The 17,207-nt window shown below is 40.9% G+C and overlaps 1 protein-coding gene across 1 annotated transcript in view; it reads right to left on the bottom strand.

Annotated features, from left to right (window-relative positions):
• Positions 1-17,207, bottom strand: part of WIF1 (WNT inhibitory factor 1) — a 43,000-nt gene that overhangs the window by 18,972 nt on the left and 6,821 nt on the right. The window contains exon 2 of the mRNA XM_018080243.1: positions 1,508-1,616. Within this exon, the coding sequence (XP_017935732.1) occupies positions 1,508-1,616 (109 nt within the window). The remainder of the gene's footprint in view (positions 1-1,507; positions 1,617-17,207) is intronic.

The following is a 17,207-nucleotide window of genomic DNA, read 5'->3' as shown; positions in this document are numbered from 1 at the left end:
AAGTAGCAAATATTCACTACTCTTATAGCATGCATTTATTTAGGACTACTTAGTTAATTTTGACCAGCTAGCAAGCAGTGTAAAAAACCCACCATCATACTAGTGTCTCACCATTTAATAGTGTAAATGCTTCAAATACCACATATGTACTGATTATCAATTGCTATTAAACACTGGAGGCACTAGAACGCCAAACAGGACTTAAATACAGCTTATATACATAAGCACAGTGGTGCACTGCACGTGATCCATGTAGGGGAACACCACAGACATGCCTGTACACTGGGTACCAGTGATGCCAACTGGGTAAGTCCTTTTTGGCTTTAATCAGACCTCCTATCATGATGACTAACAGACCTTCTGCTGCAACTATGAGATCTCATCTCCAGCCTCCCTGCACTTGTAGATCATGCTTTCCTAAACACGGTCAGAAAGTGGTAATTTTGGTCTAGCCTTTCTAGATAGCTAAAATTAAAGGAGAAGCTAGGTTATATTAGAGAATGCTGAATGCAGAGCTTCCCACATATCTCACCTGCTTTATATGGAGATGGAAATAATGCTTAACAAGAACTTGACTTTCATGGCTTTTTAGTTGCTTTTAAATATCTTTACTTGACATTTATCAGGCTTGCAACCAATTTAATTGCAGCAGTTGTGGTACAAACATCATAGCACCTTTCACCCAAATCTATTTTCAATATCACTCACTCAATCCACACTGAATGGAGAGACAAACATTAATGTTAAATTCCAGGTGTCACAGCGAAAAGCTGTACTGAAGCATTACTTTATTGCTAATCTACTGCAAGCCAAAAATGGAGAAATTAAACACAAAGTTTCAGAATGTATCCATTGAAAAAGAGAAGAGGAAGAAAGACTAGTCCAAGCTGAAAGCTTGTATATCAGTGCTCCATTGGTGGCCTGGTCCTCCTGTTTTGCTTCTCATTTCTTTTCCATTTTATCCCACATGGCCTTAGGATGGCTAAGGCAAATCATGAAACCATGGTCACCAAAACAGTACTGTCATCCAGATGTACATTTCTGCCTTTCTACCAGAGCCTACCATGCATGAGCCCTGAAACAGATCACATAAACTGTTATTCATCCACTTCAGAGCAAAGTGGATTTACTAATCCCTCATGGAAAGCTTTTTTACTCCAATCAGCTCTCTATGCTCCATGGTGCTTTTGGAGCACTCACACTGGCTTGGGCTGAGCCTCTGCTGTGGAGATATAAGTCCCAGTGAAGGACCAAGAATGTACAACTGAGGCACAAGTTTCTGCTGATTTATCTACACATAAAAGCTTCATGTGACTTGGCTCAGACAAAATATGCTGCTGTACTCAGGCAAGGTACTCACAAACTGTTCAGTGCCAAGCAGCATAGCAGTAAACTTCAGAACAACAATTAATAAAAAAAAATCATAATTCATAATAAAATATCTATACTTCACTGGCTGTAGAATATTTTTTACAGGAACACAATTTATAATATCAACAGCACAAACCTGATGCTTTATGAGGAACTGTTCCAAGCAGGGGGATATTTATAGTTGGATCAGCCATTATGCCTTTATCCAAAGAGTGCAAAGACAGGAACTCGTAGTAGTACTCAGCCTATGACAAAATAAATGAAAAATCTATATTTATTTTAATTGCATTCACAGAAGCAAACTATTTAGCATATAAACTAGAGCAGAAAAATACTACACTTTTCATTATGCTATTCTATAATTTCTATTTGTTTCTATAATTTCCCTGAGTGCTTCTTCATCTAAGCATAATTTTCAGGTAATTTCCTCTTATTTCAAAGATTACAAGTGACTGTACAGTAATCAGGATGCAGTATATCAGCAAGGAGAGTGGCCTCCACTTGGTGGACAACTGTTACTTAGAGAAGATTTTTTTTTACAATCTGTAGTATTTATCTGGCAGACAACAAAAATATATGAACACTAGGCTAATTCTTAAGGCTGCTTTTTGTGCAGAATCCTCCTGGAACTGACGGTGAGCCTGGATGATCTGCCTGCACCAAGAGTGCAGTTTAAAGGGCATGCCCACATGCATGATGCAACTGTGGCACGAGATTATCCGAGCTTGCTTTTGGTTGATCTGCACAGCACAGCACATTGCTGTGGGCAAACGGTGCCAGGCAATGAGTCGCCACATTGCTGGAGTGCCATGTTAGGACACATATCTTGCTTACAGTTCTGACACTGCCCTGTTCCATTTCAGTTCGTTAAATTGTTCCAAGGGTGGAGCTGAGAGCTCTCCTACCAAGTTGGCTTCATGTCACTCATTATTAACTGCAACATAAATTATTTGTTTTGGCAATTCCCAAAAGGTGTTGGCATGATTTAAAAGCTACTTTCCACTACCTTCATCCTACTCCCCATAAGCACCTGCATTGTGGCACAGAGTGTAGGCTTTGGTACTTTCTTCCATGGGACTCTGGCCTCTCTTGATATTCAATGCAAAGTGACGACTTGTGTCTGCAGAGTCACTGCACAGACCATGTACACCTAAGATGTATGCACCTTAGCAAGTCACTGGAGGTTTACGTTATTGTCAGTGGCACAACTGCTGGTGTGCAGAGCAAGTGGAAATGAACCTTTTACGCTAAAGCGTGGCTTCTCACTTAACAAGAAGCATTAAAGGAATTACAACTAATTCTACCTGCTGTCCTCAGAAAAGTCCTTGAGGTCTTACCGTGGGCGCTGGCAAAAATGTGTTTACATCCAGGAAGTCACTGACAGTAGACAGTACTGTTCTGCCTACTTTTTAGATAAAATTGTGAAATAAAGAGAGATAAATCAAAAATTTTATGAGAAATTTGGCCTGATAAATGGTAGCTAATTTATGTCTACAAAATGTCTGTCAATGTCCTTAATCAGAAGACTGTCTTTTTCTCCTATAATGACCTGGCTCCCCAGCACAAGACATGGACTTAGTGGAGTGAGACCAGTGAATGGCCACAAAGATGATCAAGGGTCTGGAATATGTGAGGTATGGGGGGAGGTTGAGATAGCTGGGACCATTCAGCCTGGATAAAGGCTGAGGGAGGACCTAATCCATATGTATAAACAGCTGATAGGGGGTTGTAAGGAAATGGAGCCAGACTCTGCTCAGTGGTGCCCAGTGTCAGGACAGGAGGCAATGGACACAATACAGAAAATTTGATCGGAACATGAGAAAACACCTTTTTACTGTGCGGGTGACTAAGCATTGGTACAGGTTGTCCAAAGTGGTCAACCTCCATCTGTGAAGATATCAAAACCCAACTCAAAACAGTCCTGGTCAAGTGGCTGTAGGTGACCCTGCTTGAGTAGATTGAACTGGATCATCTTGAAGTCAGACTGTCTAGTCTCAGATCAGCCTCAGCCTTCTGTGATTCTGTGCTCTGCTAACTTGAGCAAAAGCCCCGGCAAGGTGTGAAAGATCATCTCCCTTTAGCTCCTGATGACACCGGCAAAACCCTCATGACCTGAGTAGAAAGGTTGTTACAAAATTCCTGATCAGCCATGGCAGCATATCCACTCACTCTGTGGGAACATGTTGTAAGGTGATCCCAAACAGCATGAGGGGCTACAGTTGTACATGGACAGTCTTCGGAGGGTGTTGTGTAGGCACAGAGATGTTAGACAAGGACTTGCAAAACAATAGAGAAGGAAGCAATGAGAGGTTTTAAGGGTGAGTTAAACACATGGAGTAAATGTGAGAGGGAGAGGGGACATGGAGAGAAGTAGTAAAACCAGAGATGAAAAATGAAGTCTGGGGTAATGTTCAAAAGGCTGGTTTTAATTAAAGATTTTTTTTTCCAATACAATATACCATGCCAAAATATGAAAACAAGCCATAAATTCAGACTGGGAACATTTTTGTTTTCACATAAAACTTTGGTTCGGAAAAATAATTATATGTCTCCACACATCTATAGAATAGTGCAGTGAGTGAGTCAATGCTGCACTGTCTGTTTCTCATTGTTTAGCTTTGATGTTTGGTTATATCTAAACCAGGTCATAATGAGTTATGACCTGGGATATTAAAACATCATGTTCTTACTATTCTAGTAAACAACAACTGGTAAATAGACCAAATAGCTCCACTCCCATATTTCCATTGTAGCCACACTGTTGTAGCAGGTCAGCTTGTGAGCCAGAGCCCCGATTAGTAGGAAAAGGACCAGAATTTCATTTTCCAAAGCCAAAACAATGCCTCAGGATAAAGACAAAAAGAAAGTCCCCTGTGGAAAAGGGGGCCGATTGCTGCATTAGCCACAATATTCACTGCCTTTCAAGGAAGTAGTTCCTCTAACCAGAGTAGAGGTGTAGCAGCGATTAGTGCCTGAGGCAAGAGTACATTCTGATCACATGTCAAAAAGATGGGAAGAGGCATTGCACAACAAGAGGCTGCTCAGGAGGAAAGCCACACTGGGGAGAGATACCTGCCCTCACCATGTACAAAGGTCTGTACATCTGCTGAGTTGATGAAAACTGAACTCCCTGAAATTATAGTATCTAAGAATACCTGCAACATCTCAGGGAGATCCAGTTGCAAAGTTATGGAGCCATGTGCTGCAGAGTACATTTGCAAATCTTGTGCTGGACTGAGTTGGTTAAATTTTGACATAAAAGTTGTGCACAAAAATTGTAGTCTAGAGAGGCTGCACAGTAGCAGAAGTAGAGTAGTTTAACTCCTCAAACCTGTGAATCTGAAACAAGATTTGACTGCCATAAATCCTATCTATTTGGAAAAAATCTGTCTTGACACAATCTCTACATCCAGTCTCCAATATAGTCCTGCTGTAATTGGAGTTGATTGCCAATTAACTTGCATTAATCATCATGACTGAAAAGCAAACAACATGCTCTCAGCAAATATTTACCGTGCTTCAGCCTACCATGAAATTTAGTCATAATGGTTAATTGAAGATATAGGTCTGCGCAATTAAAATATTGTCTAGTGACTACCATAATTTATGCTGTAAATGGCCATTGTGAGTGACCTAGTAGTGAGAACCAAACTGCCTTGGATATTGTTGAGAGATTAAAGGGGAAAAATCCATAACCTGTAATCCCTTTTTCATTATAAAGATATTCTCATGTTTTTTGTGTTTGTTTTTTTTAAACCAGTGAACTCTGGTATGTCAGGGTCAAAATTTGGTAGTGAGCTAAATCTTAGAGGAATGCTGTTGTCAGAGGTGGTGGAGGAAATAGGGTTTTCATTAAATTATTGATGTTTGACAATCACACACTCCGCATGCACAGAGGACTTTTGGCTTGACTTCATGAAGCACCCGAGGAAGAACATGCTTTACTTCTGTGTAAAGTCTTTGTTTGAGACCCTCAGAAACTGAGGCAAGGGCCTCTGCAGACCTTGTGTGAACAGTCTGGGGACTTGGTGCTTTCAGGCAGCAGGTAGCCCTGTGCAGCTGCCCTTTAACAGTTCTCTATATGGGTAAAGCCCTCAGCAAAGGGAGGAAATTTCACTCTAGGCAAATAATTCCATGGTCGGGATTAACTTTTACGGACTTTAAATGGCTGTTTTCTATAAATCAGAGGAATTTAAAAGGTTATAAAAATAACAAAGCCATCTAACAAGTATTGTACCAAACATCTGTCAGCAGTTTCATTTTAAATGTATACAGTTAAAATTCCTACAGAACTGCACTCCTTGGTACAAGATCCACTGTGCTGAAGTTCTCTTATCAGTCAGATCCATGTTGTATCTGACTTGTTTTTTGTTTCATTTATTATCAAAGAATTCACAATACTGTGCTTTATGTTTTCTTCATTTTACACGAAAGATGTAGGATGAGAAGTAACGCTAGTACCTGAAGCAAAGGTAGGTAGCTTCAACTGTTGTATGTCACAGCTCAATAAACTAATGAAAGCTATATCCTTTCTAATTATGAAGTGAATGTATGTTAGCTTTGGAAGTAGATGTAAGAAATTAACTATATTTTCTTCTCATCATTTTAAAGAGATCAGTGCTGAATGTTCTGTTCTGTTATCAATTAAATTACAAATATACTCTAATGCCAATTTTTTTCATTTAAAGAAAGAATCACATCAAAAATGTTCCTTTTTATCCCAGATCCATGAATATTTCTGGCTACACACACACTAGAAGATTCTACCGTGCATTATCCATAGCAGATGCTCACGGCTGCATATGCCATAAATAAAATCAAAAGTGAGACGATGTATGTGTTCGTTAGGTGTTTACAGCATGGAGCATTGTTTCTCCAAGATACTAACCACATTAGGTCAGAGGAGTTGGTCTGTCTACGTTCCAAGATGAAACACGAAGCAAAGTGAGATGAATTCCAACAAAGAGTATCCATATTGTGCATACCAGGCTATTGAAGGAGTCTGGCCACAGTATGAGTATGTACATATATATGAACAGTTTGTTACTGTGGTGCAGTCTAGACACTGCTGTAATGAGCAACATAATCGTGCCTCCTTAGACAGGCAGATCGTACACTGTCTGCCTACAGGCTGCCTCTTTTTCTGCTAGGGACAGCAGCTTTGCCTAACTTGTTAATTGGTCCTGTCACAGAGTGGGTATACCATTTTTTGCACTTCAGTGTGACACCCAGAGACTTGCTGTCAGCCTCACAAGGCAGACCCAAAATGGGAGGCATACTTAACAATACGAAGTGATACAGAAACATGCTCTGAGAAAACCAGTTTACACAGAAGACAGGATAACCTGTTTTCCATTACTGGCTGCTAAGGGTATGGGAATGAACCAAACAGCAGGATTAGGAACTGCAGAGATACACACAAAAGAAAGTTCGGTGTTTCTAAAAAAAAAAAGAAGAACACAAATTAGAACTCAGTGAAATGGGCAATCTCAGAGAAAAATACATTATGTGATAGTGGTAACTAGGCAATGCTGTGGTGAAATGCTCACAAATCTGCAGAGCTTGTTCTATGTTTGCTTTCTTCACATTAAGAAAACCGTGTCAGACTGAAGAAAATCCATGTGCGAGAAGGAAGACTTTTTTAACAATGGAGTGAATCCTTGCATGAAACTTTCAACAATAACCACTTGTGGCTTTAATGGTTTTAGAAGAATGGTACAAAAACTCTCAGATTTTGTCAATGGAAGATGGCTAACTGGTGCTTAATGTTTCTTATGGCATGCAACTGTGGATGGCAGATCAGATCCTCCAACAGCTGGAAAACAGTTGGAAAAGAGAAATTTCTTGTTTGCTATCAAAAGAAGCCTCAGATTTTGAAAGGTGACACTACAGGCTTCCAAGAATGCTTTGCAGTGGAGAGCTAGACAGAACTCCTTGCAGAATACATTAGCTTTTGCTCCAAGTAGTGTAAAAGGAATTTCAGTAAAGATAAGTAACATGAAAAAGTCACTGTTAAGAAGCTTGGCGAGGTCACAAAATATTAGATTTAGATTATATTTAGCATAGTTTCTGGCAGTTGTCTGCTCCTTGGGAGACATGGGAAACAGGGCAGCTACTTAGTCACTTTGAGCTGATATTTTCTCTCACCAGATCCTGAGCTCTGGAAACCCTTTAGCATTTGAAGAGGTCATTAAAGCCAACCTGAGACTGGAAGCTGAAGGGCTTGGCAGAAAGAGTGGGATTTGAGAGAGAGAGGTGGAAAAAAAATCAAAGTATACCAGCAGAGCATTAACTCTGAAAGTCATCATCATGTGCAGAAAAAGCAGGCTACCTGAGACAGAGGGACAAATAAAAGCCTATTGCACATTCCTGTCCATCATTAGCCTGCTAATGGAAATATGGTTTTGGTTTAGATCAGAGGCAAGCCCTTGATGCAGTAGGTATCTGCAGTGGGGACAGTGGGGCCATTACACAAGGCTAAAGCCTTGGAAAGCAGCATATAGGCAAACAGATCCATGCTAAGTAAAAACACACTGATACAAAGGCATGTGGCATGCAAGATTTCTTAAAAAACAGTCACAACAAATTTACAGCTCCTTGTTGAGAAGAGTCTGGGAGTTTCTCGCTCATCTACCTTGCAAAAAGAGCACAACTCTGCACACTTAGACTTCTTTTGTTTAAAAGATTTTCTGTAATGTATTTTATTATAGCTTCACCAGAGTTACTTTTGAAAAAATTAAGCTAAAAGGAGACAAAATCATTCAAGTTTTGACAAATATGCACAGTTAATTACACCTTGAAAATCTCTAGCAAGGAATGATATTTCTCAGCACGAACCAGGCCTGGTGCACAAGTTTCCTTTAAAATGTTTTCTCACATATTTTACAGATGAATATTAAATAACTCTGCTTTGGGGAAGGGGAGAGAAATAAACAGTACACCAAAAAGAGAAAGAGCATTAAGAGTTCAGATTTTAAGTAAGTAAAAGATACACAAACCTTAGTTATCTGGAAATATTTAACAAAACTTATTGTTCTGGTATCCTGAGATTTCGTAAAAGCTATTTTCCTGAAAAGTTAATTCTTGTTCCAGGACAGCAAGGGACAATTCATTCTTTGGTCACCCAGAAAATATCAGTGCTCTCTCCAGTGGAGATTTCACGATCAGCGATGTTCAAAATCTCCCAAAGCTAATAAAAAAGGGGAAAATTATTACTGCTCTTAGAGAAAAAAAATTAAAACACTGTCTCAGCAAGTTAGTTCCTTACAAAATAAGTCTCTACAGATCTACTACTGCCACCTGAAACACATCTGTGTGGCTCTATCTACATTGATTAAAAACTGCAAGGTTATTTTCTCCCCCTCACAGCTTGAAAAGTAAGTAAGAAGCTTGTCTGGCTGATCCTGGGAGTTCATCTTTACATAGATTACAGACTGCAGTTTCCAGCTTTGGATAGATTTACTTACATTAATAATCACCCTGAAAGTTCTTTTCAGAGAATCTCAAATAATTTCAATAAAACCTGTACAATTAGGGAAATGATTGCACTAACAACCATGTAGATTACTTACGATGGAGATCTGAACAGACACTACATTTAATTAAGCAGAATAGTTTTAAAAGCACAAATGTAAACCTTAGAGATGGTGGCTCATCTGATGTGACGAGGAAAAGCTCACAGATGAAGAATACGCTAATCCACTTCTTGAATAGTGGTAAACATGGATAATGCACACAGATTCATTTTGGCCATGCTTCAAACTTCCAACTCTTTGTTCTTAAGCCTCACAGGATGGCTTTGAAGTTGAGGATAAAGCTCCTCTAGCACACCATTACCAAAGAACAACCTTCTGATTATGATCTCATGAAAGTGTAATCAATTACTTACACAAGTTAAAAGCCTGGCAAACAGCAAAGGTCACGTAACTGGGCCTTTATTGAGTCCATGTGTTTCACTCTTGGCTTTAACTGGCACTCCTGTATAATAAATATAAATATCTCTCCTCAAAATGTAAGCAGCGAACTTAAGTTATGAAATCTCACAGCAGCTTTTGCCAGACTGGAGTCCTTCAAGATTGTCAAAGAGGGATGCTTCCACTTTCGTGTCCCCACGTGACAGAAAGTTTGCAGCACCTCTGAGTGAGAGTTTCTTTATTTACTGCTCAGCACAATTGTCTTTAGCCTTGTTTTCTAGGCAAGTGAGTGTTTAAAAGTTATGGTGAAAAGGTTTTGAAAAAAAATCAACTCCATCCTGACTAGTTGTTAGGAAAGACTTCTTTAAAACTGCTCTTTTAACATCTGCTGCATTCATTTTCAAATGCCTGTTTGTGTGAAAATGCAATTTTGTTCTTGTTTTACAGTCTGCCATTGACCAAAGCAAATTGTAAATACTACCATAAAAGAAGAACTAAATTCGCTATATTTGATAAGTGTATCTGAAAAGGAACTTGTGTTTGCTATTGTACCTGAAATCACACTGTTTTTCCACTGAGTGAAGACTCTGCTAAGTGCACATATATTACCATGTAATATTTCCATACACCATACAGGCCTCCACATAGTTATGTCCTCTGTAACAATACATTGAATTTTTCAAAGCAAGATGGACTTATCTTCAGAGTAAACCAGGGAAGTATATTCTTATCCCCAGTTTCTGCCTTTTGGGCTGTTTCCACAGGCAGAGTGAGCACAGCTTCATACCTAGGTTACAGTACCAGCCTTACAGAATCCAGACTTTTGAGTTAAGGTGCAGTGTATTTCCCAGCATTTAAATTAAATATCTGCTTTAAAGCTAGCTCTTTTTTGACTTCCTGTATACTCAGAGGAGAGAGACCGGCACTTGCAAGAGAAAATTCAGCCCAGTCAGAGTCTGATTTACCTGCTGTCTTGAACCACCTTTCTCTCTCCCTGGGTGCAGATGGAATCTATTCACAGCATAGGCCTGACTCTGCTGACTTGACTCAGGGTCAAGTTGAGCTTCCAGATGAACCCTTTGAACACACTTGCAGGAATAAGTCCTATTCAGAAAGGTGGGAGGTTTATTTTATGAAAGCTGTATCCTTCTGTTGTGTTTGTTTTTTGGTTTTTTTTTGCTCTGGACAATGTGACCTATCATGTGTCAGTACAAATCCTGACAGAGAGGACCAGGAGCTGAAAGTTCCCCAAGATAATGTATTGAGTGAGAGAGAGAGACCTTAACATCATTTTTATTAAAGAAAATGCAAGAGGGACAGTTTAGCCTCAGACATGAATGTGGGGACCTCCCCAAGCCAAATTTACCTCTGATGAATAATAAGCAGGAGTCTAATAACAGCAAAAGTCTATATTCTGCTTTGAGATCACTGTCCCATTTGGGATTCAAGAGTTTTGTTAAGATCAGAGATATAATTTATTCCTTGATGCACAGCTATGGCAAATCTGGTCTGCTCTTGCAGACTGAGACCAAATCGTCCTTTTTGTCACTCAATACATCCCAGATATGCTGGCAATCCATAATTTCTGCTGAAGTCATAGGCTGCTGGAGATTCCCCAAATCCCGCAAACCAGTCTTTATTGACAGATGAAGTGAGTAGTTCTAGGCTGAGTGTGGTCCACAACACTTTCAGAAAGAAAGAAACACTGGAGAAGAACAATGTCCAATACCACAAACCTTGCTGAGCTGTCAGGTCTGCTCTTTGCATTACCAGTTGATGTAATCTTTTTGAATTTCAATAAAGCTTTCGATACTGTCTCTCATAGGATCCTTCTGGACAAAATGTCCAGCACACAGCTGGATAAACACATCATGTGGTGGGTGAGCAGTTGGCTCATGGGTAGAGCACAGAGGGTCATAGTGAATGGGGTAACATCAGACTGTCACTAGTGGGGTTCCACAGGGCCCTGTTCTCTTCAACATGACTTTGACACAGGACTGGAGGGGATACTAACTAAGTTTGCAGGTGACATAAAGCTGGGAAGAGCTGTTGCCTCCTTGAAGGCAGGGAGGCCCTGCAGAGAGACCTCGACAAGTCAGAGGACTGGGCAATCACCAACCATATGAAGCTCAACAAGGGAAATGCCGGATTCTGCACCTGGGATGGGGCAACCCTGGATGTTTGTACAGGCTGGGGAATGAGATGCTTGAAAGCAGTGCCACAGAAAGGGACCTGGTCGATGGCAACTTGAACATCAGTCAGCAGTGCCCTGGCAGCCAGGAGGGCCAACAGTGTGCTGGGGGGCATCACCAGCTGGTCGAGGGAGGGGATTGTCCCGCTCTGCTCTGCACTGGGGCAGCCTCACCTTGAACATTGTTTTGGGAGTCACAACATAAGAAAGGTATTAAGTCATAAAGAGTGTCCAAAGGAGGGCAATAAAGATGGTCAAGGGCCTTGAGGGGAAGCCATATGAGGAACAGCTGAGGTCACTTGGTCTGTTCAGCCTGGAGAAGAGGAGACTGAGGGGTGACCTCATTTCAGTCTACAACTTCCTCGTGAGGAGAAGAGGAGGGGGAGGGACTGATCTCTTCTCTGTGGTGACCAGTGAGAGGATATAACGGAATGGCCTGAAGTTGTATCAGGGGAAGTTTAGGTTGGATATTATAAAAGGGTTCTTCATCTAGAGGGTGGCTGGGAGCTGGAACAGGCTCCCCAGGGGAGCAGTCACAGAGCACCAAGCCTGACAGAGTTCAAGAAGTGTTCAAACAATATTCTCAGGCACATGCTGTGACTCTTGGGGATGGTCCTGTGCAGGGCTAAGAGTTGGACTCCATGATCCTTACGGGTTCCTTCCAACTCAGCATATTCTGTGATTTTGTGATTCTGTGATCACTCCAGGGCACAGAAATTGTACTTAGCACACCAGCCTGTGGGTCAAACCCTCCCTGTCACTTTCAACGGGACTCACTGTGATACCAGTCAGCTGAGTTAATTTGTTTGGTTCTGCTTGAATTTCTGCCAGTTACAAGATGCTTGGGGTTTGGGAGTTGATTCTCTGTTTTGATTTGATTTGCCATATTTCTGGTAGCTCAAGGTAGCCTAAGACTGCGCTGTTGCACTTCCACCCTCTTCAGACACAGCCATGTGATAAGCTAACCAAGACAGCAGTCTAGTTAAAAATTAATCACTTCTTTCTGTAGGGCTAGTTTTCAATCAGAACAGCTTCCTGAGTAGCCATATCAGCACTGGTACAAGAAAGAGAATGGAAATATGTGACCAGGGATAGGAACAAAGATGAGACAATGTCAGCTGCCAGCCTGATGAAAGCTGTTGTAGAATGGCACTGCAAGTGAGGTGAATTGTTTCCATGCTGTTGACAGATGTTAAATTTCATTATCCTTTCATTATGGTGAGGAGAAGAAGCCAAGCCGAGAATCATCGCAAGAAGGTGGTTCCTCCAATGGACTGCTGAAGCCAACCAAACCTACACCCCAGTAGAACACATGAATTTCCAATGGCACTGCCAGAGCTGTCATGGGAATACAAAGCTTTTTATCTCTGTGGAAAACGAAAAATCTAAACACATGATCCCATCCTCAGAAATATCTTGTTATTGCTCATTAATGTTATACAGCTGGAATAATTCAAGCTGACTCAGGTTTGTCATTTTTTTTAGCTTTAGGTTTTCAGCAGTTCCTGTTAATGGTTTTCTTTGCAGTAATCTCAGACTACAAGAACATGTCTGAAACATGACCACAGAGCTGTACTCTGTAAATGGAATATGACACACCTCTCAGGAAAGTGAGACAGATGCCAAGTGCTGTCTTTCTAACTGTGGCAGGCCACATAGGTGTGCTGGGCAGCTGAATTGAGAATAGGCTGCCCATCTGTTTTCAAGTGGCTTTCTTGCCATGTCTTAGAAAAATGTCATACAGAGTCTTATGGAACAGATTGGACAAGGATGCTGCACCAGGAGGCTTTTGTGACCATAGCAACCATACATACAGTCTCCCAGTGAGGAAATCCACTGGTCAGGATATGACTTGTCTCAGCTAAGGATGCTGCTGCTCTGGTGCAAAAGCAAGGCCCATGCTCTGCTGGTTTTGCCCATGAGGTGCTCAAGCAAACCGCACTGGAACATGGACCCTGAACCAAGTGAGCCCAACACTCCAACAGCCTTTGCCATCAGGGTGGTGCACCCAGCATAGGGCTCCCTCCTGTGGGTCTCCTACGATGTACCAGAGAAGGACTGTGCAGCAGGTACAGCTCAGAAGGCTGCAGCTGAGGAGGGTGCCACATAACCAGCTCTCTCCAGCTCTGTTCAGACAAGGGGCTCTCCCACACCCTCCCCAGTGTGTGGGGATGGAGATTCAGTCTCTGCTCCACTCAAGTGCAGAGACACGCTGCATTCAGTTAATGCAACATGCAACTATTTTCAAACTTAAATCTCTGAGGAACAAAGTAGCTTTTCTTCCTAACCCTTCTACCTTTCAATCTGCTTTTTTCCTTAGGGAAATAGAGGAAATGCTATACAAAACCCACTTGTTTTAATAAAAAGTTTCAAGAAGTCTTATGGCACCAGTTAAACAGTCAGAAAACAGGAAATACCAGTGAATAATGCTGTATGTACAGACTCAACTCTGGTTTTACAGGACATTAAAACCTCATTAAGAACACGAGCCCATACTAATTCTCATATATGAGACATAACTCGATGCAGCTTCTTTTGTAACTGTGAATCTCATACAACCAAAGAACTGCTCCTGCAGATTTCCTCAGAGTGAATGGCTGTTATAAATGTAGAGTAATCTTTGAAAATTTGGCTCTTTCAGTCAACTGGACACCTTAATATGCAGATTCACAATAAACCACTTGGTTGCAAGCGGTGTAGTACAAGACACGCAGAGGTTAGGGGAAAATATGCTTCCACATGAAGGCCAACTAAATGTAATAGTTTGTTGCTGCAACCTTTCAATTGTATTTAATAGACTGGAATTCATATGTATTAAGGGTGGCATAAACTGGAATGCCATGACTTGCTGACCACAAGATTCATTAGAAATGTTTTTTGGGGAAATACGTATGGAAAAAAATGTCAAGCCCAAACCGTGCTGGTCTTATGCAAATATCCACATATATTTCAAATGCAGATTTTTAAAGTAATAGAAGTCTGTTTTCAGAAAAATTATGATTTATATGTAGGCTATAAACATACATCTGCAAGACAACAGGGGAACAATGCATCTCAGTTAAAACATCCACTTTCCATGATATACTGAAATGTGTGTTTAGTTAATAGTTGAATTTCCAACATGCAGGTTGTTCAAACTTTAATCCAAGGATTTTGCTTTTTCAAAGAAATGTTCTCAGATATTCTCTATGCTTTGAGAGTAGTTAGTAGCTCATCTTGTGCTTGCCAGAAATATAACTTAGACTCTACCACAGGAACTAATCTGTGTATAGCATTACCAAAATCTGACTTATCTGGAAGCCTACAATCAGAGATGAAAAGCAAGCTTCCCGTAAACACCTCTGCTGCTTGATTATCATCAGATAGATGCTTATGCATTTGAAGTAAACTGTCCTGTGAATGTGCCTGGGGTAAGAAAAACGAGATTTGATGTCAAGGCATAGTAAGAATGTGCAAAACAGTGTTGGAAACTCTCATAATTGAGTGTCACTTCAAGCAATTCTGCTCAGATTATAAGAAAAGCTCCAGCCCTCCTTTCTATGCCTCATCATGCTTAGGGGAGTTCCTGCAGACTGGCTCCTTCCTCCACCTTCCTCTCTCCTGAGGGGAATAACCAGACAGAGTCTGAGCAGGAGACTGGCACAACTCTCTTCTGTGCAGAGAGGATTAGTTTGGGGATTTTCTTCTGTTTAAACAGGGAATGGTTATAAAGGAATCAGAGAGGGAAGAATCTCACAATACCACGTTCACAAAAGGCAACGGCCATCCCTTTCTTTTCATCTCTCACAAAACTGGCTTTCTGCTTCCTGCTCTTCATGAGACCTCTGGACTGGGGAAGGAAAGAAATCCTGAAGACCCTGGGTATGCTCCATCACCTGCTCTAAACCACAAAGGGGAAAGACCTCACTGCAATTTCCTCAGTTTTTGCAGAGAGGAACAAGAATATATAAATCAATATAAACCTACAGACAGAAGTTTCTGTTGAGGTTGTTGGGGTTGGGAAGAGGTGGAGTAATAAGAGAACTTACAATAATTTGCAGAGATGGTGAGTTCTATGCCTCCATGTCACCATTCCTCCTGTCAGCAAACTTTCAGATTACTCATCCTTTTAAATATTTCTCAGTAATTTATTTTAATTAATTTATACTGCTTGATTATATTTTACAAGATGAGAAAAACACTATTTTTGGATGAATAAAAGTATTATATAAAGATGTTACACACTTAGAAATGTTTTAAATCTTGTAATTCTACTGTCAGGTTTCAACTCATAGAATCACGGAATGAAAGTAATAGTGGCATCATGACACTAAAAACATTATGAAGTTTATTTGACTGTAAATGTTTGGCAGGACAACTAAAAAGGGTCCATAAATTAAGCAGGGTATTCACATCGATACAATTCAAATGTGAACTCTGTCAGCAGGCAGGATAAGATACAGACTTTGTCCCATCAAAGGAAAGTTGCTATTATGTCAAGTATAAATGTGAAACCCATGTGGCTCTTGATGTGATGAAGGCTTCTAATTTCTGCCTGTAAGAGATAGTATAAGCTTCTCTACCCTGTATCTAATACCAATGTGTCACAGTTCTGACCAGAGGGAGGCAACCTGTTGGGTCACAAGCTTTCAGCTATGCTCCTTTGCCAATACAGAAACCAGATCATGTCTGTGCTATCTAAATAGATGTTCCTTTGAAAAACTGGAAGGAAGGAAATTAAAAAAAAGCACCAGCATAAACAAACAAACAAACAAACAAATCAACCAAGGCAACTGCCAATATGCCCTGCTGGCAAATTATTTCCCAGCTCTTAATATGGCTATGCATGTCATTTGTTGCTTGTGATTACAGACCCAGGTAACTGTATTTTGCCTCTCCTTCCTCTCTGACAAGATGACAGATGTGCTCTGCTGTGCAACCTGCCTGTTCTCCCTGACAGTCCCTGCAAGGAACACTGCAGGCACACAGCTGCTTGCAGCAACTTCATGTGTCTGTGGCTTCAAGAGGGAAAAATAAATTTGTTTCAACCCGATTACTCAAATGGACTCCATTTCAACAGTTCAATTTACTTCTCAGAGTATCTGCAAGGAAGAGAACTGGCCAAGCCTCAAACTTGGAAAAATGAAAGCAGTGTTTACTGCATTTTAAACGGAACAGGTTGAAGTTGGTACTTGCACTCCTTACTGAAAGTGTTCAGTGGACTTGATTATTTGCCTATGCGGTTTTAAGTGTCAGATTCTTACTGGCTGTATCAATATTCACATATTTGCAAGTTGAGGGCAAGGAGAAAACATTATAGGGAGAGCCTATCTTCTGCTCATCAACAAGCTGTGATCTCTCCATGTCTTCCATGTGGTCTGAGGAAAAATAGGTTCATAATCACAGTACTGAAGGCTCTGAACTCATTCTCTGATGGTCAGGATGGTCCAAGAGCCTGCCCTCTCCTCCTCTGGCCAGCAATCATTGCACAGGCTGCCTCTGTGGCCCTTGCTACTGGTTTCTGTGCTTCAGAGCTGGAGACAGATCTTCTCATTAGTGGGCTGCTGTTTGGGGAGTTTGTTTTCCCTGGTGATGGGCCAAAACCTTAGGCTGGGAGACTGCCAGGTCTGATGTCAGTCATATTTATTTCCTTTAGGATCAGATGGGTTTAACTAGCTGTTTATCCAGGCAAAGGGGTAACTTTGGAGGATTTGTGGGACCAGGTCTGAAAGCAGAGTTTGGTCGTCAAGTTA

This window comes from Manacus vitellinus, unplaced genomic scaffold, assembly GCF_001715985.3.
Source record: "Manacus vitellinus isolate BGI_N305 unplaced genomic scaffold, ASM171598v3 scaffold_5_pilon, whole genome shotgun sequence".
Taxonomy (NCBI): Eukaryota; Metazoa; Chordata; class Aves; order Passeriformes; family Pipridae; genus Manacus; species Manacus vitellinus.
This window is presented reverse-complemented; position numbering and strand designations above follow the sequence as displayed.